Here is an 18,524-nt window from a genome sequence, read left to right as displayed (position 1 = left end):
AGAGACGTGCATGTCAAAAGCCAGCACGCAGTCACTGCAAATGAGCCGTAATGGTGCGCACTGGCTTTGAAAAAGTGGAAATGAGAAAAACTGAGCATTTTTCAACTTTTATTTGGCTTTTAATATAAGAGACGGCATTTACGCATTTTCAAGCGCTTCAAATATATTGGTGATTTTTACAGGAGCACCATCATCTTCTTCACTCTCGTCGTCGCTGCTTTCGTCCTCTGTTTCATCCTCTTCATTCTCTTGCGCTTCAATCTCTCGTAATTTCATAAGTTCGTATTTAGTGGTGGTGAAGAAACCTGGCGGCTTGAACGATAATAGTATACGACCGTCATTAGATAAACGTAAAAGGGTGTTGGCAGCTTATTTAAGGATGGTGACCGGTTAGAAAAGTAGTATATCACTTTGCACAAAAATCACATTGAGATGTCCTTTACCTCTGTACACATCCGGTCTAGCTGCTTTTGCGGTATAAAAACCTCGATCTTTGGCAAACTCCTCACATATATCCCATGCTGACCAAGAGTGGTTTTTGTCTCCATCCGGTGGAGATAGACGAAGTATTTTTTCAAGTGGAATTCGTTCCGCCTGTGGTAAAGAATAAAATGAGCAAGCATGCAGATTCCCTGCCTTAATATGGCAAAGCTGAATTACTTACAAGGTACTGTATGGTACTATATGGCTCTTGAACTTGGGCAATGGGGTACATTCCGCTTAAAATCTGTAGTGGTTTAGGTAAGAGACTGGGGAACACAAGGCCAGGGCTGTCGCAAAGCCGAACATTTCCAGTCAAGTGAATGGTTTGGAAATGCTTCGTGTGGCCTGCAAGTTGTTAACGAATTGCTATTAGCTATCTTATTTCATGTTACTTCAAATTATATATAAAAGCGAAGAATACCTGGAGTACGACTTGCACTAACCACAGTCCGACCCATTATAGAATTTATCAAGCTGCTCTTTCCAACATTAGGATGGCCTGTTTGTATCGAAAGGACGGTGATGAGGATGTATTCGATCAGATACAGATTGTAAATCTAAAAATCAATACCCACCAACGAGTCCAATGGTGACATAGTCTTTGTGAGGAGTGACTTCATGGTCCGTAACATTCAATATTCCACTGAACTCATCATCTAAAGGCGAAAGTTTGATTTCGTGAGTATATTATTACAAACTGCGAAAGCAATTGCATAACCCCGAAATGCTGAGCTTCACATACCCAAGCCATCCATGCTTCCTGTTTCGCTATCATCATCCGAATCATTGATATCCTCAAGGTGAGTCCCATCGACGGGCAGCTCTGATTCGTCGTCGTAATTTTTTATCAAAGTGTTCCAGTCGACTGTCACGCCTTGTTTATCTAAATGAACATCTTTGCACGCTATTAAAACGTCACGAACGCCAGTTGCACGATAACCTCTTTTACGGGGTCGCTTTAAGCGAGTTTTCAAGACATCTTGGTAGGTTGAAAAAGGTGTCAGCTGCTGATGTGGAAATTATAAAAAGTTCGTAGTGAGCTGTAAAACTTACAGGTGGAGGTGTCGTCTATAAGATTTTCGTCTCGTGGGAAGCAGCTGAAAGTGGCAATATGTAATTCAGGATAGACCTCTTCGAAATATTTTCGCCATGCGTAAACTGTTTTTTCAGCTACGAGATCAATCTTGTTCAAGAAAATATCAGCGAGGGATGCAAGCAGATGATTTGTGCAACATAAATTTTTGAACAATAGTTTACCTTGTTAAATACACAGACAACTTTCCGACCCAGTTCTTCGGTTACATATCGGTAAAGAGTGGTTGGTAAATGCAATACTGGATGTCGAATATCAACAATGATGAGGATTATATCGCTTATTTCCAAAACACGCCAACTGATAATAGAATTTTCTTTGTTCAGCATACATAAGGATGGAGGCAATAGCATGTTACGAAAATATACTCACAGCTGTCGCCAGACTTCTAAGTTGTGCTCAAACCAACTCAGCTCTTCTTGCTCTCCATCGCTTGTCTCCTGTACGTGATCTCCATATCGCTCATAAATGTCGTTAAGCCACTTTTCAAATTCGTCTTTCTCGTTTTGCTCCAGCTGCTCTTTCGTCATGCCATAATTCCATTTTGGGCGCTTCGGAAAATCAATCAGTTTGTCGTCTGATGTGATGCCTACTTCAAGAGCGGTTTGAGGTAAGCGCTGAAGTGGTTTCATACTAGCAAGGCGTGCACGCTCAACGACTTCTGTCGATAGTTTCTCGAAAACGGATCTCAGCCTGATGTAATTGAATATTTTATCAGTCGACAACAGGCGCTACAGTTGCATAACGTAATAGTTGATTTGCCAGAAAGGCTCTTACCTGGATGTTCCAGCACTTGTTTGAGCTGGTACGAATTGCTTCATGGGTTTTCCGGCAACTGCAGGGTCGCTTTCTCGATCTAGTCTTTGTCTTGGAACAAAATTCTGCGAAGGATCCACCACAGTAGGTCGATAGATCCGAGTTTCGCTGCCTAACACAATCGGTGGATCAGAATGAGAGCAATTCTTGACTATACATAGATAGCTAATCCTTACCAGAGGCAGCCTTTCGCTGCTTACGCTCTTGCAATTGCTTCTTTTTTTGCTTTGCGCTGAATGGTTTTTTTCTATGGGAGCTCATTGCCAACGTTTGTGTGTGGGTGGCAGAGCCAAGTGACTGTCAGACGTGAGTCAGGGAACCTCGCGCTGCTTTTAAAAATCCCTCTGACTGCCAACCCACAAAGTCGAAGCTTTTCTTAACTATATATTATATTAAAGCTCGGTAATTTACCTTGCCTTCTACCTAATATCCTCTGCCGATTCAATTACAATTTCTCCCATGCAAGCTGGGCAATTTAATCATGTAAAGACGGGATCGCCTTGGTTGGCAGTAACAAAAGCCCGCTCATTACCGCCAGAAATAGACAATGAGGGTAACATCGAGTATAAGGTGATTCTATGTCCTGCTATCCAAAAGTAGCTGTATGATTTTCAATTGAATATTTGAAGGTTAACCTAATTGTTTTGTATGTTGTCCCTCTTAGCTTAAGCTAGTAAATCCAACAAAAGAGCGACTGGAACATTTAGTGACTCAGCTCAAGTGGAGGTATATGGATTGACCGTTGATTACCCTCGCTATATTCTTGCAAAGAAGCTCACCAAAAAATTACAGATTGGCCGAAGGTGGTGGTGAGGCAATCTACGAAATTGGAGTGGGTGATGATGGATCATTAGTCGGCAAGTAGCTGCACGACTTGAAGCACGTGGGGGGTATCATTTGCTAAATCGCCTTGACTTTCAAGGTCTTTCGGATCACGAGTTAGAGTTGTCAATGCAGACGGTAAATGACATGGCTTCAAGGCTGGATGCCGATGTTTCCATCATACGGAGTGTAAAAATCGACATCGAAGATCAGGAGAGCAGACAAGTGATCGAAGTATTAATACGGAAGCGAACGAAAAGCGACCCGCAGTCCTGCATGGAAATCAGAGTTGTTCTTGTGGGAGCTCATGATGCTGGAAAATCGACTTTGCTTGGCTATCTATCGTATGGACTTAAGGATAATGGTCGCGGACGAGCACGATTAAATCTATTGCGACATCGTCATGAAATCGAATCCGGCCGTACGTCTTCAATATCTCATGAAATCGTTGGTTATGATTCCGCCGGAAAATTGATTAATTTTTCAACCACCAATATCTCTACTTGGGAACAAATATGCGAAAGCAGCAGCAAGATAGTTACGTTCCTGGATACTTGCGGATATCCCAAATATCTCAAAACCACTATTGCCGGAATGACTGGGCATGCTCCCGACTACGCCTGCTTGATCGTTGCGGCTAACGCAGGCGGGCTAAGTGACATGACAAGGGAGCATCTTGCTATTGCCGTAATGCTAGGCGTTCCTGTGTTTGTGGTTTTGACCAAGATTGATGTCGCTACACCAGAGCAACTCCGGTTATCGTTGGGCTCTTTAATCGCTTTACTCAAGGCTCCAGGCAACTGTAAAGTCCCACTCATTGTTAAAAACGAGGACGATTTGATAGTCAGTGTATCTCATTTCGCGCAAAGAGGACCTCAAATTCCTATCTTTCTGGTGTCCAGTGTAACGGGAGCAAACATGCATTTGCTGGAGCAATTTTTCAATCTCCTTCCTAAGCCTGTCAAGAACTATGATCAGTTACTGGAAGAGCCCGTTGAGTTCCAAATTGAAGAGGTTTATTCTGTCCCAGGTAATTTCTTGAAAAGTGTATTAAAAATGCGTAAGCTCGGATATGTGATGATAACCGTTTTTGTTTCTTACAGATGTGGGCAATGTCGTAGGCGGTGTCCTCTGTTCCGGTCGGATCAACGTTAACAGCTCTCTTGAACAGCGGACGTTTCATCTTGGCCCAGATATCGATGGCAAGTTTACACGAGCCGCTGTGACCTCAATTCATCGACATAGGATGCCAACTAGGTATTTGCATTGTGGACAAGCAGCTACGTTAGCTCTCGAGCTAGTCGATCCAGACTGGCGAATAGCAAAAAGCATGGTTTTATTGGAAGCGCCCGTAGCAGAGAGTTATACAGAATTTGTAGCTGATATCATTGTACTATACCATCCTAGTGGACTACGCGTAGGAGCATCTGGCATGATTCACTGTGGATCGATTCGGCAATATGCACGCGTTGTACAAGTCATTCACAATGAAAACACCGCCTCTGACCCCTCAACACCAACGTTATCCCACGCTACCACCATGTCCAGATCTATGTCTAGTCCGGTCGAATCGTCAGCGAAGAATGATCTCCGTATCATCACTGGGCAACAAGGCTCGGTTGCGTTTCGATTCTTCCACAAACCAGAGTATTTACGCCTAGGAGCGCAGGTGCTATTCATCGACAGCGGCATGAAGTGCGTAGGCAAAATCACCAAGCTTGACATATCCTCCGATAAAGTGGTTCGATGAATAGGCGCGGCAATATTTAATTGAGTATTTGGAGGAGACTATGTAGTATCATAGTAATACATACCAGATTGATAATAATGTACAATGTGAAAATGTAAAAGAAAAAAATGACAGGGTCTATATATTGGGAAGCACGAGGATCTATCGTTCCTCATCTTCCACAGGTTCTCCAAAAATGGTCTGTTCCATTGCTCCGCCGGATTTTTTACCTGCTATGTACATATAGGCGGATATTATGACTGTCACAGCAGACAAGGTAGCAAAGAAAAGTTCAACTTTCAAAAAGCTGCCTTTGGTACTGAGGGCAGCCACGATAATCGGAACGACGGTTAAACTGGTATTGAGTGCCGATTCGCCAACACCTATAGCAGTGCCCAGGCGATCTGCAGGCACAAGCAAACTGACCGAGGGCCAAAGAGCGGTTGTTCCTGCAGCGTAGGATATGCCGAACATGACGAGGGGTATAACTGGAGTTACGTCGGTAAAGGCGATGATGAGGTGCGATGCGCATAGACAGAAGCCTGCTAATCCAATAATTCGTGATCGTCGTCCTATCCTGTCTACCATTAAGCCGAATATAGGGCACAACATAGCGGATAGAATGTCAGGGATGGATTGCAGAACGCCTGCACGTATAGGATCATTCGGGAAATACTTGGTCTGTAAAAGCTATGATAAAGAGTTAGTATGTTGGGGATTTTGCACGCCATCAATTTTTTCAAAGTACTTACGTCCGACGCAATGTGCAAGAAAGGTTGGCATGCACCGTATAAAGCCATGACACATATCAGCAATGCAAAGAACATGGTACCAAGTCTCGAGAAGTCCGAGCAGCTGACTTTATCATGATCAACGTTGAAGTTGTCGCTGTCAGGCACGGTTTCAATCACACCTTCAAGAGCTACGCCAGCAGCTGCACGAGATTCCGGTCGATCCAAGTAGTTTGTAACGAGGACAGCGAGACCACTTGTCAGAGCAACTACTAAACCAAACCAGCAAGCCTGTGCCTCGTCGAATCCGAACTTATCTAATAGCATTGGCGTGATGTTGAAGTTGGCGGCGGTCCCTAATCGACCAAATGTCAGATTCATAGCCAAAGCAAAGGCTAAAAAGTTGCTTTTGAACCAGTCGGTTGTGATTTTGCACTGAACAAGATCGTTGGCTCCAAATCCGACACCGGTGACAAAGCGTCCGAAGACCATTATGGGAAAGTTCGAGTAGGAGACACCAATGCTGAAAATCGCTTGACCAATAACCACCAAAGCTGTAAAAATAGTGAAAAGCGTCCTCAAGCTGAATACATCGACCAGCAGACCAGAAAATATTGGTACGACAATGTTGGGTATGGTTGCAACAGCGAACAGAAGGTTCAATTGATATTGCCAGTTCTCATACGAAGACCCGAGCCGTTCATTCAATTGAAGATTGATTGCCTATCAATCAAAGGTGAAGCGTTGGTTAATTGATTATCGTCTCAGGGCTGATTCGCAAATGATATCTCCGCAGAGGACTCACGGAAGGCAATTCCATACTAGAACAGACGATTGGTTAGCGTCTACTCTCAGATCTTCTATCGTCAACCTATTCAGTACATACCAGTAGTATCCACCAAGTGTAGAATAACAAGCAAAAAATAACAATAACCAGTGTGTTGAGGTTGCTTTTGTTGCTCGTTTTCGTTGTGGAGGACTGACGGCCTTAACCACTAATGGAGTGGTTTCCGTTCTATATACCGGATCAATTAGCAACGCACCATGTATGAGTGCCCATTGCTTTAAGCTTAACTTACGGTATATGGTCCATGGTATGGAGGAGAGGAGAAAAAGATTAAAGTACAAATTGATAAGGTAGAAAATATACTTATATATGAAAAAAAATAAAATAGGGGACTCTGGTGACTCATGGGGCTATCTCCGCCTTAAAGGTCTGTGGAACTAATCGGTGCCTAACCGCAATACCATGCTCGAGCTTTTTGATAGTGAGGAATCGTTTTTATTTTACAATTTTCCAGGATTTAAGTAGAAGCACAATGCGACTGTATGGTTATAATTATTTTACAATGTAGAACAAAAGGTATATAGAGGGGTTGTTGGAAAAGGATCAACCTTTTTCAAGCAGAATGTTGAGGTTTAGAAACAATTTACAGAACTGGTTATCAGAGGACACAGCCAGTTCAGAGTCTTGAACGCGACTTGCGAGCAACAGTGGCGGTAATCAAACCGGATGGATCGGAAACGGGCTGATAAACATCAAGGTTTGCGTCGGTGTTATCAATGTTGAACTTGGACATATCGACACCAAAGTAGTGCTTGTTAGGAAGAACATAGGAGACTTCGGCAATAGCATCATGCTGTTCGAGAATTGATTTCTGCATCTTGTACATGGTAGCTTGTACAGAAGCAGAATCGTCGTTGGCAAAGGTTTCCTGGGTCACCTTCTTGACGTTTTGATGAATAGCAGCAAAGTCGATTTGTCGCAGAGCAGTAGCTGGGGCATTTTCAAAGGTCCAGGTGCAGTCAACAGCAGTAGAAAAGATACGATCCCAGACTTCAGGCAAGGTGGTGAATTCATCCTTGTAAAATCCGTGGAAGGCGGAACCGGTTGTCTTGAGAACCAAAAGGCCCTTCAAGCCAGAAACAATTTCGATCTTGTCGCCTTGGCGATAGTGAGAGACTTTGGTAGTTTGGACTTCTTCGCCGTCACGGACAAAAGAATGTGGGTGCTCTTCACCGTCGATGGTCATGCGAGACCATTTGTGCTTGATGATATCAACATGGGCAACATGGATATGCTTATATTGACGAAGTACATGCTCAGTAATTTCTTGAGCAAACACCTCGATATTATCAACATTGGCACTGCGTTTGGCCATAATGTAAATGGTGTTTTTGCAGGTATCTAAAATTTTGACAGTGTTAGATTTTCGATTTGACCGACTCAAAAGATAATGGTGGTGGTGTACATACCAGTTGTGACGACGACTGAGTTGTCACCTTTGGTAAAGGAAGTTTCGATATCTCCCTCGAGAGTCAAACGACAGGTCAACTCCACAGCAGTTTGTATTGCTCCTTCGCGATAAACTTTGAGGACGCGAACTTTATCCTTGCCGTAGCAAGCAGCTTTAAGAGTAACAGAAGACATGATTTTAAGGATTATTGAAGAAGCTGAAAGATTGTGGAGAGATAGACTTTTTATATTTCAACAAGGACAAATACGGAAGCTCATAATATCTCGTGAGAGTGGGATATCTAGAATTTATCTATCTTATCGCCGCCTCTGATTGGTCCAAATCCTAATATACGGTACAAATCGGATGAGTTGATCCCCCGAGATATTCCTATTTGGGCACCGAAAGTACCCTCGTCCGCTTGGGCTATCTCTGGTATCATATCTAACGGCTGTTAAGCGGGCGGGGCTACTTTTGAGTACGTGCCGAATATGGTGCCAAAAAATAAAAATACGTGCCTCAAGGTGATAAAGCGCAAGCTTTGGCAATACTAGCAGTCTAGGAAGCTACACACTTGTACTTCATAGATACAGCCGTCTAATACTCGCTGTGCTGTAGATACATTACTGGAAAAAAAAATTTAAGTAGCATGCAAATTTACTATTACCAGAAATAAGCGTTTTGGACATTGAACACAATTGAGCTATTGCGAGATTTCTAGTTTACAAAGAGGTGCACACCTGATTTCTTCAATTCAAGGGCCAAAAAAAAAAAATTGGGATATAGCGGGTGTACGAAACGCAGCCCATAGTTGTTCATAAATTTATTTCGAATGTAACAATATCCTGGGATACTAAGATATGATATTATATAGGAAGGAGATCATCATGCTGGAAGGACATTTCTAAACAGGGACCAATGTGGTTCCGCTGCATGAGTAGAGCGAGGGGCTATAGCAAGCAGTTCCTATAGAACAAATATTGGTTAGGTGAGCGAACTTTGTTATATTTGTCAATACGACTGATGCTTACCACACAAGTTATCACCGGCAGGGCAAAGGGTGTTGCCGTTGATACAAGTGTATTGGGATGGGTTGTAGCAAGCTGCTCCACAGGCACTTAGTCCAGCTCCGCAAGATGAACTTCCAGTGCCAGTTGAGGCTGGGGTGGTAGTGGTCTTACTTGTTGTGGTCTTAGCTGCTGTGGTTGTTGGAGTAGACGAGCCGTTAGGGCACCAAGTGATAGTATAGCCAGTGGCAGTGCCCGAAGGGCAAGTGTAAGTGCTTGAGACATCATCGTAAGCAAAACCTAGTAATATGGTTAAATAAATGCTTAACAATCGTAGCCAATTAGTTGTTGAATACTTACTGTAAGCGTCAGGGCAGGCAGACTTAATTGTAGGAGCATACGGGCCACCGTTGCAGGTGGCAGCAGAGTTATATGCGCCAGTACAGCAGTACTGAGGTTCATTGTAATGTGAGCAATCGCTCTGGCAAGCTAAAAGATCTCCTTCGGTGGTCGTGACAGTCAAATCACTAGGACAGGTGGGCAACGTCTGGCACGCTGGGGATCCGCAGATGTATTTAGTAGATCCTTGAGAAGCACCAATGGGTTGAATTTCAATAGGCAAGTTATAGCCATCAACCATGGAAAGATCATAGAAATCTTGGTTTCCAGAGCCTTCAAATGTGAATTCAGCCAAACTGGCAGGGTTGGGAGTTCCGGGAGTTCCACACTGCAAGTTACTAGCTTGATCGGTTGATGAAACGCAGTCAATACGAGCCCAAGTACGGCCAGCCCAGTTAGCAGCCAGGCTAACGGTTGTAGAGGCTCCGGAATTAACCATGTAATAGGTGGGTGTAGATTGACCATTTTGCAAGACACCAGCTTGAATGGTCTTGCCACAGAGATTTTTGAGAACGAGGTTCTTGGCAGACGCGATCTCTGCTAGGAGGAGGGCAGATGCAATCAAGGAAAGAGTAGCTCGCATGATGTTTTATAGACTTCTTGAGAGGAAGAGTGAAAATTATAACGAATTGACACGAAACTGTGCCTTTTTATTTATACTGCATCTCTTATTGCGACATATAGTGCCATGACCGTGGCGGGCCCTGGTACTGAACGGGAAAAGAGAGTACCGCTTAATCCATATGGCTTCTGTGTACAGATGTTGCTATTCCCATAGGTGCATCCTACATCATGTAAGCTTTTCCCTTTGCTGCATCGCACAGAGAAAACACCAGATTAATCCATTTCCAGCGTCGTATCACCATAAAGTAATTTCGCACGACAAAGCTAGGGTACTGTTCTCCATTGAGTTAGAGAGAACCTTTATGGAAAGCCACTGTACATATACCATACAAAAATTGTCACTTTGCAATTTGACTGACATAAATTCTATCTGTACAAACTGTTGTGTCTAGAAGGCATCCTTCTTAAAGGCTCCGTGTCATAAGGAATTGTTGTTCTGACAGAAGTGGGGATGCACATAAAATGAAATATGTTATTGGATACAGTTTGAGGCTTGCAATCCTCCCAACTGGACCCGTTTAACGTGATCATCTTTGATAAGCAGGCTGATGATCAGTGCATGAAGAAATATATGGTAAAAAGTACCATACCCAGCACAAAAATCTTAACTCAATAACATGAAAGTAATGAAAGTTTTTCATGTTGCTTTTAGGTAATTTTGTGTCGCTCATTGATAAATTTCGTACTTGCTGTGCTGCTGACAAGGTAAAGGCTATTAGCAAAGCAATGTTGGTTGTTGTCCCGCCAAGTTGTATGAAAATTGTGGCGCTTTCCCGCTTCAAAGTTTTCCTGAGAACCCTCGAATCAGCTGCGTCTGATGGCCTATTATGGCCCGTAGATGAATTACGAAATTTAATTTTCATATATTGAGCATGGGGTAACCGCAGACACGAAAATAGACATAGATTTTCCTGGACTAAACAGTTGCTTCCAAATCTTCGTATCTTCCTAAAGAAGCACCGAACCTCGGATAGTGTTACTAACTGTTGTCAAACATAGACAGTTCATCAAGTACAGTTTAATGGAACATATTGGTTACTAGAGATAGTCGCTGGAAACAGCAAGTCTATTTAGCCCTATATTGTAGTTCCCCATGTCATTAGAAAATAAAACATTTTGCATTGTTTATATTCATATGAACGTAGAGCGCACGTACGATAAATCATGCTGGCTATTGCATGATAAGCGTATGCTGTGAGGGTTACGATGCATTACGAAATGCCTCAGATTTCACCAGCCCGTTTGCATGCCTTTAAAGACGGCCTATTGCAGAAAGATGAAAGACAAATTGGAGGCTTAAATATCATCACTCAAGCATATAAGAATGAAATGAAATTAATGTGCAGGTTGATAAAATCTGTGCGACACAAACAGCTTCGCTTTTAGTTAGTTTTCATGACAAAAATTCGTAACAAACTTTTGGGGGATTTGATTCCGGTAATCAAAGGGTATCTTCATTATACCCTCGGCTGCAGATGGAACCAACGGGTCACCTGAGCCTGAATCCATCGCCCGAAATCAAATTTTTCACACTGACTTTCACAAGGACATTGTCGCTGAGTTTTATTATTATTGCTGGTAGCGAGTGCTCAATACTTATAGAGCAAGCTCGATTATTTCACATGTTGAAAGCAGCGAGAAAGTCTGCTTTAGAGTGTGAATTCATCATTTGTTTCATTACATTGTGGTCGCTAACATACATCGATAGACGCTGGCTACGTGACCCATCACTTGTCATAGCGGATGGTCGCGTAGGATTATCAGTCATACCCAAAAGATGATCGATCTTAGCACTCTTGAAATCTTCACGCATTCGGAGGTACGGGTGTAATGCTTTGGGGTCAATGCGGGCCAAAAAGTCCTTGCTCAATATGGAGGGAAGAATCTCTGGTTTGACCACGAAGATATTACCCAGCTGACGCAACATTTCAAATCGATCGTTAAGTGCTGGGACGCCAAAGCTACTAAAGACTTCTTGATACTTTGCAATATCCCTTCATGAACGCCATTAGAAATAGTATACGGTGCGGAATGTTAGGTTTCAATACTTACTTTGTGACCAGCAAGCCACCGGCAGCAGAAACATGGAATTTCTTAAAGTGTTCCAGAAGAATTCTGTGTGGTATAAAGTAGAACATAAGTAATATATTTTCATTAAGAAGGAAAATCTGTAAGAGCACTCACGAGTGGAAGACAGATCCTATCTCGGTCAATATGGATTCCCTGTTCTTGCCGGTAAATGCGTTACCAACGGCTGCTTGTACACGTTTTACAAAGTCTACGCATTGTGTGCATGGCTAAAGAAAGGACATACAGGATGTTACCAGACAAGGACGAACGTCTATGGAAGAATAAAAATCTGCGTACCTGAGTAGTAAGGGTCAAAAACACTTCTTCTTCCTTAGGCCTAAAGTCATTCCTCTTCTGTTTTGAAAGCGAGCTTGATAACCAGTTTGTTATAGCTGTACGATAAAAACTTGGTTATTGGGCAAACTAGATTCTACTCCCAAGTGCACTACCAACTTACCATCGACTTCTTTTTGAAGTATCGAGTTCGCTTTGCTTTCCAGCTCAGTCATGAACTCATTCTTTCGAGCGACAGTCTGTCTATGAACAGCAGTGGAGGTGGCGATCAAGGGTAACTAAACAAGAAGCCATCACATTCAATCTATGTACCGAAAAACATCAAACATTTTCGATCCCACTTACAATGCATATCTCAAAGTGTTCCTGTAACAAATGGATAATGTCTTTGACGGTTTTCACAACTGCGAAACTACGCAGTTCCGGTTCCGCTCGGGTATCAATTTCTTCGTGCAACCTGACCAGCTTTTTGTTAGTGTAAATTCCGTCTACTCTCCGTATAAGATTTGTAGCTTACGTGTCCATGGCTATATCAAGATATTTAGAGCCGATGAAATCCATCAATAGCTCAAATAGAGCAGAGATTCTTTGGGGCCTAGCAAAAACGCACATTATTAGCTTCTATGCTCAATATGAACATGACGAGTTTGGTCCCATTCAACTTACAGCTCTTGCGGATCTGTTAGCTCTACACCACGAGTAATGCTTTCAGCATGAACTTGAAGCATCTTCAGGATTTGGTCCATAGGTATCAACCCCATGCCGCCGTCATTGTTCTTACTGCCTGCAATGCTGGATTCTACAGATGAATTTCCGTTCAATACTGTGGTATCAAATGAATCTCGTTGAGATGAGATGTTACTGCCAGCGGAGCCAACGGGGGCAAGGTTATAAGAGGAAGTGGAGCTGGCAATTTGATTGAGAGCACGCGTTAATTTGGACTGCCCTTTGGTTGTGGTTTTCTTTCGCAGTTGCTAATGGAATAAAGAAGGATGATTCAGCAAAGTCACAATCGGTTGAGAATGACGAATTTGATCGTCGCGTATGTCTACATCGAATCTTACCATAGTTCGAAGAAAGCTTGAAATGATAGATCCAAATATTTCATATAGCGCCTGTTGTTCCCGCTTCATATAGCGATCGCCTTCCGTGTATGGAACAAACAGATCTTCCATGCATCGGTCTATGCTGGCACTGAGCGATTGCGATGAGTTCCAGTTTGGGCTAGATTCCTTTGACGATGCCAGCTTCATTTCATTATCGCAAAATGACTTTAAGCTTTCCACCAATCGTACCGTCTCAGCATGCGTGGATGCCAGAGTTCGCAAGAATGCGAGATGTGAAATGTTTTCGCCTTGCTCTAGCAGCTGTTCGACAAGATTTTGTATCTAGAACAAACGAATGATAAATGTGAGTTCATTTCCTTCTACATTTTCACCCGAAACAGTTTCTACTTACAGACTGTGCGAACACTCGTTGAAGGAACACCTGCATGACAATCACGGGATTTGGAAACACTGCTATGATAATTTCAGCTTCCCGTCTTGCTGTAATACGGACTTCATCATATAACTTGACAAGGCTTGTATCCACTTCTGGTGGTGATATGAAAGGATCTGAAATGTCTTGTTGGCTAATGTGATATCAGTATTGGATCTGAATGGATAAACGGTGGTCGCTGGGACACTCACTAATCTGCCAGTATGTCGATTTGGCTCATCTCAATCATTCGCCTATTGGAAATGAAAAATTCGTGCTGATTGACATAGGTTTGTATACAACTTGTGCCGCCATTAAATTCGAACAAGACCTTGGCGCTATGCTACAGGTTATAAACGTGAGCACCAACACATATAATAACTGGATATCAATGCCTTTTCATTCTTACCTCCATGGCCCTTGGGTCACCATCATGAACAGCCCTATTGAAATCTTCCAACATGTCTCTTTCAAACTCTTCGCAGACTTTCTCTATGGTGCCGCGAGTCTGACAAGTGCCGAGAATCTTAACGTTAGATAAGCTGAGCAGATGCAAGCTGCATTTACCAGACATTTACCTTGCTGTCCATGTCAACCTCCTTGATGATCGCATTAACTCTTCGGAGAATGACTGCTGCTTTGAGCTGGCCCTCTTCGCCGGCATTAAATCGCAGGTCATCCAGTCTAGCTGATCCTCCATTTTCGAAGTCCATATAGTAATCCAATATATCTCGACTCTCAGATGTACGTGAACGTTGCCTATCCAAAGTTTCCAACTGTTCTCCAATCCTAATAGCAGTCTTGCCCACTTCATTGACGCGTGATTCTAGGGTATCGTATGAACGATACACATTCTATATGCATTATGATGGTCAAACTTGGGCAAGTTTAAAGCGACGTCTGAATACACAAAACTTACGTCAAAGGAACTAGCGAGATCATTCACGTTTTTACGGTGCTGGGTTTCGGCTTTATAGCAAGCATTTTCGAGGTCTTCGCATTGCTCCTTTACTTGAATTCGAAGTTCTGCAAGCTGGTCAAACACATTTTCAAACGTTCGAATGAACGACTTCACATCCATGGCTGTAATGGTAGTCTTTAAGTTAGATGATTGTCGGGTGTCGGTTTACGGCAAAAAGTCATGTCATCATACCTTTGCCACTGTATTCTTTCGTTTGTTCAATCAAGCCCGCTGAGATCTCCTCGATAAAGTCAGTACTGCTAGCATCTCCCTGTAATAATTAAGCCAAGGTTTAGTCTAGAGCAATGCATCTGTTCTCGTAATTGATACGCACTTTGAACTTTTCCAGCGTTAGGAGACGCTGTATTCGTGGGTCTAAATCGAACAGTCTAGGAGCACGGTTAACTCCTGCCATGGCGGTTACTGGTACAAAGTCAGCCGAGGTTTGTCTTGCACATTCCATTTTGAGGCTCCTTCCCACAAATGCAGTCACCGAAATTGACATCTCGTAAACCCCCAGTGTCAGTAACTTTTGCACCCCTCTTTGTTCAGCATTGGCTTATAAGAATATATCTTTCAGAAGAACGGCCATGGGATTAATAGGTTTTTTAAATAAATTTTTCTATTCTATAACACGTCAGTGAGTATTATCAAAAGATTCAGGTTCAACGGCTATGTTTGTTCTACACACTTGAGTTGGAAACCCATCAACAGCTTTGGACGACGAGTGTTTGATCTTAAGTAATTGACTATGCTCAGATAAATTTACGTTTATCTCGTTATGCCCATACCGCAACAGTTATTAATAAATCTTAAATATCTACATTTGCATATGGCTGTAGCTACTCCGTTTGTAGTATGTAAACCAAAGAAGAATCAAGTATAAAGTCCGGCTTTCTCATGAAGATAAACGGAACTAAATAGTATAAGACATTGAAGGTTACGTCTTTTCAAAAGTAAATGTTTAATTGGCCTCTTCACAAGTCGATTGTGAATTTATAGACGCCTCATATTCGAAGTCTTCGTACGTTCTCGTAAGATTGAAAACTCAATGGGAAGAAACAATCTCAGTTAGAGAAAACTGGAGTGAAAGATCCATCAAGAGTGTGATGAAATTCGATGTCACGTCATCATATATGGATCAGAAGGTTGCTTCCATTTATTCTGAGGGAGAAGATGTAATTGGATGGCACAAGTAACATTGCAAACAATGGAAGCAGACCCACAACTCGATATGACAGGTCACTTTTTATGGCGACAACACTGATAGCGCCGACTAAATTTCGTCTCGAATGGCCTGTTATGCCTGTAACTCTCCTTTCTGTCTTTATGATGGTGACATGAGCTCTGTTTGTGTCGGTGGTGAGAAACAACTAACGGGCGCAAAGAGTAATAGAAGGTCGTTTCCACACAAACTTTTCCAATTTCTTCGGAAATAATTCACGAGAAGTGGGTACTAAATCGCGATCCAAATTCATTGACTTGAAATTTTTTTGAAATGAAATAAATAAACCAAAACATAGCACAACCTACGGTGCTAATGGCCGCCTAACTACTAGGTTATCTTGTTGCAAGCACACGTTACATGTTGTTATGCATTAATGAATCACCGTCTAGAACGTAAACCCTTTTTGTATTGATCAAGGATCGTCAGATCGAGATCTAACCAGTCAATGTCTGAATGACTGTTTTGGATCGTTAATAATACCAAAGTACAACTCTCTGAACTATTTACAACCTTTTGATTTTGTCAAGACGGCAAGAATCAATATAATTTATGTCCAACTTTCCAGAGCACAGCATATGATGTAAAGGTAGGCTGATCCTTATTTCTTGCGATACACGTAAGATTTTAGAACATGCTCGTTTGGCCGTACTTCTATAGCGCTCGATATTGCACTCAATGCATCACATGTACTAGAGACGAGCAATTAATAGCCCTGCAGATTTATAATTCGGTTAAACAAATACAACGCTAAAGGGCTTTAAAATCGAAAACGGCCATGAGAGCACGGCGTTTGGGCGGAAAAGGTAAAGCCAGCAAAGTGAATTAGGAGCCTTACCAAAGTGCCTACTTTGTATTGTGCTAATTTAATCTACCATAATGAGCTACACGGGTCATTAATGCCTTTCGGTAGTTCACTTTACAATAAATATGCTTCCAAGTCTACAGTATCTTCCACAACTTCCACATGCCAAAAAAATGTGTAAAACAGTCACATATCAATTATTTTCAAACTCAGCAAAATGAATTCCACATAGAAAAACTACGCAATGCAGCTATTGTACTTCTTTTTAAACATTCAATTTCAAGTTTTTAAGCGTTTCTCTTGAGGTTTGTGGAAAGCCATTCCAATCCTTCGTACAAGCCATCACCACTTGTCGCGCACTATGATTTTTGAAAGAAATAAGAAAAAGATTAGTAAAGCGAAGGCATATAGATGGAGGTCTGATATAGAAGAGACCGGGAAGGAGAAGTGTTTGATGCAGATATCGGGTAGAACTATAGGGTGAAGTACTTACAGTTGCTTGGATGTACCAGTGTCTCTGACGAAGCGAATGAAGACCAAGCTTATCCGTAATCTCGGCAGGGTTCATGGCATTGGGAAGATCCTGCTTGTTAGCGAAGACAAGCAAAAGGGCATCGCGGAGTTCATCTTCGTTCAACATGCGTTGAAGTTCGTCTCTGGCTTCAGAGATACGGTCACGATCGTTGGAATCGACGACGAAAATGATACCTTGAGTGTTTTGGAAATCTGTTGAAGTAGAGGGGGGGGTCAGATATCATGCAAAAAAAGACGAGATAATGAATGCCAATAGAGTGACCACTTACAGTGTCTCCACAATGGACGAATCTTGTCCTATTGATGCCAAAAAAAAATAAAAAGAATTTTGATAGGTAACTGTCAGCCGTCATTGCGCATCGATGGCGGTGCTACTTTGCGTAACTATGTTTACATACCTGACCACCGACGTCCCAAACGGTGAATGAGATGTTCTTGTATTCGACAGTTTCGACGTTGAAACCTGGTTGATGAATCCATTTGGTCAGCAACATGAAAAACATAAAGTACAAATAATATACGCGAAATGATGTCAAAGGATGGGTAGGCGAGGTTATTGGCGCGCAACAGCCAAGCAACAAGAAAATACGAAAGTAGCGGTAACAACGGTCGAAAATGCAGTCCATAGCACTTATGGCACTTGGAGCGAGAATAGAGAATAAAAAGTTCCAAAGGAAAACAGAGATGAAAGGATGGGGGGAACATAGAAAATGGCGGAAAGTTCGATCTTGCGGTGTTGTGAGCGCCAAGGAGGATAAGGATTATGTCCTCATCCTGGGCTCAGACAGCTGTAAGATCGTCATCCAGCAACGCCAGATGGGCGAATGGTGCACTTACAACCCGCAAGACCAAAGATCAAACAAAAGATGAAGAAATAAAAAGGAGATGAACTTACCAATGGTAGGGATGGTGGTGACGATTTCACCAAGCTTGAGCTTATACAAGATGGTGGTCTTACCGGCAGCGTCCAAACCGACCATAAGAATACGCATTTCCTTCTTGCCGAAGAGGCCAGAAAGCAATTTAGAGATGGAGAGACCCATGTTGGTACAAAGATGAGAAGCTAAAGATTAGGAGAGCGAGAAGCGGAAAAAATAGCAGCGCACTATTTAGCACTACGACTGTGTGGGTTGGGTATGAATGATTCGTGTATACGTAGTATTATAAATTTCTGTAACTGTGAGCTGGACCTGGCCCTCTCCAAAAAAAAAAACC

At 42.4% G+C, this 18,524-nt stretch overlaps 7 protein-coding genes across 7 annotated transcripts; 1 reads left to right on the top strand and 6 right to left on the bottom strand.

The window, feature by feature from the left end:
* Positions 1-65: 65 nt before the first annotated feature.
* Positions 66-2,668, bottom strand: K450DRAFT_241781 (uncharacterized protein). Its single transcript, XM_051589139.1, has 11 exons — positions 2,569-2,668; positions 2,354-2,500; positions 1,949-2,269; positions 1,741-1,876; positions 1,537-1,666; positions 1,226-1,462; positions 1,059-1,139; positions 905-982; positions 665-828; positions 444-594; positions 66-368 (listed from the first exon to the last, which is right to left on the bottom strand). Exons 2-11 carry the CDS (start codon positions 2,395-2,397, stop codon positions 139-141), a joined length of 1,572 nt encoding a protein of 523 aa, XP_051444605.1. The 5' UTR covers positions 2,398-2,500; positions 2,569-2,668; the 3' UTR covers positions 66-138.
* Positions 2,669-3,164: 496 nt separating this feature from the next.
* K450DRAFT_241772 (uncharacterized protein) lies at positions 3,165-5,082 on the top strand. Its single transcript, XM_051589138.1, has 4 exons — positions 3,165-3,249; positions 3,315-4,244; positions 4,318-4,471; positions 4,622-5,082. Exons 2-4 carry the CDS (start codon positions 3,344-3,346, stop codon positions 4,962-4,964), a joined length of 1,398 nt encoding a protein of 465 aa, XP_051444604.1. The 5' UTR covers positions 3,165-3,249; positions 3,315-3,343; the 3' UTR covers positions 4,965-5,082.
* Positions 5,023-6,788, bottom strand: K450DRAFT_241768 (uncharacterized protein). The gene is made up of 5 exons (XM_051589137.1): positions 6,754-6,788; positions 6,561-6,689; positions 6,480-6,495; positions 5,696-6,397; positions 5,023-5,633 (listed from the first exon to the last, which is right to left on the bottom strand). The coding sequence occupies exons 1-5, from the start codon at positions 6,765-6,767 to the stop codon at positions 5,106-5,108; spliced, it is 1,389 nt and encodes a 462-aa protein (XP_051444603.1). The 5' UTR covers positions 6,768-6,788; the 3' UTR covers positions 5,023-5,105.
* A 145-nt stretch (positions 6,789-6,933) lies between these two features.
* Positions 6,934-8,113, bottom strand: K450DRAFT_241764 (uncharacterized protein). Its single transcript, XM_051589136.1, has 2 exons — positions 7,931-8,113; positions 6,934-7,862 (listed from the first exon to the last, which is right to left on the bottom strand). Exons 1-2 carry the CDS (start codon positions 8,103-8,105, stop codon positions 7,138-7,140), a joined length of 900 nt encoding a protein of 299 aa, XP_051444602.1. The 5' UTR covers positions 8,106-8,113; the 3' UTR covers positions 6,934-7,137.
* Positions 8,114-8,688: 575 nt separating this feature from the next.
* On the bottom strand, positions 8,689-9,900 carry K450DRAFT_300247 (uncharacterized protein; the record flags this gene model as incomplete). Its single annotated transcript, XM_051593718.1, has 3 exons — positions 8,689-8,877; positions 8,943-9,218; positions 9,279-9,900. The coding sequence occupies 3 exons, from the start codon at positions 9,898-9,900 to the stop codon at positions 8,816-8,818; spliced, it is 960 nt and encodes a 319-aa protein (XP_051444601.1). The 3' UTR covers positions 8,689-8,815.
* A 1,569-nt stretch (positions 9,901-11,469) lies between these two features.
* K450DRAFT_241761 (uncharacterized protein) lies at positions 11,470-15,182 on the bottom strand. The gene is made up of 16 exons (XM_051589135.1): positions 15,080-15,182; positions 14,938-15,016; positions 14,704-14,867; positions 14,363-14,638; positions 14,194-14,292; positions 13,997-14,127; positions 13,764-13,938; positions 13,370-13,693; positions 12,972-13,279; positions 12,823-12,900; positions 12,651-12,762; positions 12,469-12,583; positions 12,309-12,403; positions 12,126-12,238; positions 11,994-12,056; positions 11,470-11,935 (listed from the first exon to the last, which is right to left on the bottom strand). Exons 1-16 carry the CDS (start codon positions 15,158-15,160, stop codon positions 11,560-11,562), a joined length of 2,589 nt encoding a protein of 862 aa, XP_051444600.1. The 5' UTR covers positions 15,161-15,182; the 3' UTR covers positions 11,470-11,559.
* A 1,618-nt stretch (positions 15,183-16,800) lies between these two features.
* On the bottom strand, positions 16,801-18,407 carry K450DRAFT_241750 (uncharacterized protein). Its single transcript, XM_051589134.1, has 5 exons — positions 18,205-18,407; positions 17,708-17,772; positions 17,579-17,606; positions 17,269-17,501; positions 16,801-17,134 (listed from the first exon to the last, which is right to left on the bottom strand). Exons 1-5 carry the CDS (start codon positions 18,350-18,352, stop codon positions 17,063-17,065), a joined length of 546 nt encoding a protein of 181 aa, XP_051444599.1. The 5' UTR covers positions 18,353-18,407; the 3' UTR covers positions 16,801-17,062.
* Positions 18,408-18,524: the final 117 nt, after the last annotated feature.

The sequence above is a fragment of the Umbelopsis ramanniana genome, assembly GCF_025399195.1.
Source record: "Umbelopsis ramanniana AG unplaced genomic scaffold K450scaffold_28, whole genome shotgun sequence".
Lineage (NCBI taxonomy): Eukaryota > Fungi > Mucoromycota > Umbelopsidomycetes > Umbelopsidales > Umbelopsidaceae > Umbelopsis > Umbelopsis ramanniana.
The sequence above is the reverse complement of the archived record's forward strand: the minus strand, read 5'-3'. Positions and strand labels throughout refer to the sequence as shown.

Bases quoted from the DNA above. Each gene is read 5' to 3' on its own strand.
- K450DRAFT_241781 (XM_051589139.1), bottom strand. From the start codon at position 2,397: ATGAAGCAATTCGTACCAGCTCAAACAAGTGCTGGAACATCCAG. The intron at 2,270-2,353 runs GTAAGAGCCTTT...CAATTACATCAG, and splicing joins ACAAGTGCTGGAACATCCAG to GCTGAGATCCGTTTTCGAGA. The intron at 369-443 runs GTAAAGGACATC...TCCTTAAATAAG, and splicing joins TAGACCGGATGTGTACAGAG to CTGCCAACACCCTTTTACGT.
- K450DRAFT_241772 (XM_051589138.1), top strand. From the start codon at position 3,344: ATGCAGACGGTAAATGACATGGCTTCAAGGCTGGATGCCGATGTTTCC. The intron at 4,245-4,317 runs GTAATTTCTTGA...TGTTTCTTACAG, and splicing joins AGAGGTTTATTCTGTCCCAG to ATGTGGGCAATGTCGTAGGC. The intron at 4,472-4,621 runs GTATTTGCATTG...ATACCATCCTAG, and splicing joins CGACATAGGATGCCAACTAG to TGGACTACGCGTAGGAGCAT.
- K450DRAFT_241768 (XM_051589137.1), bottom strand. The intron at 5,634-5,695 runs GTAAGTACTTTG...TCTTTATCATAG, and splicing joins TCTTGCACATTGCGTCGGAC to CTTTTACAGACCAAGTATTT.
- K450DRAFT_241764 (XM_051589136.1), bottom strand. From the start codon at position 8,105: ATGTCTTCTGTTACTCTTAAAGCTGCTTGCTACGGCAAGGATAAAGTT. The intron at 7,863-7,930 runs GTATGTACACCA...TCAAAATTTTAG, and splicing joins CTCAGTCGTCGTCACAACTG to ATACCTGCAAAAACACCATT.
- K450DRAFT_241761 (XM_051589135.1), bottom strand. From the start codon at position 15,160: ATGGCAGGAGTTAACCGTGCTCCTAGACTGTTCGATTTAGACCCACGA. The intron at 14,128-14,193 runs GTAAGAATGAAA...TATAACCTGTAG, and splicing joins GTGACCCAAGGGCCATGGAG to CATAGCGCCAAGGTCTTGTT. The intron at 11,936-11,993 runs GTAAGTATTGAA...GCGTTCATGAAG, and splicing joins GGTGGCTTGCTGGTCACAAA to GGATATTGCAAAGTATCAAG.
- K450DRAFT_241750 (XM_051589134.1), bottom strand. From the start codon at position 18,352: ATGGGTCTCTCCATCTCTAAATTGCTTTCTGGCCTCTTCGGCAAGAAG. The intron at 17,607-17,707 runs GTATGTAAACAT...TGGCATCAATAG, and splicing joins TTTGGGACGTCGGTGGTCAG to GACAAGATTCGTCCATTGTG. The intron at 17,135-17,268 runs GTAAGTACTTCA...CAAAAATCATAG, and splicing joins ACTGGTACATCCAAGCAACT to TGCGCGACAAGTGGTGATGG.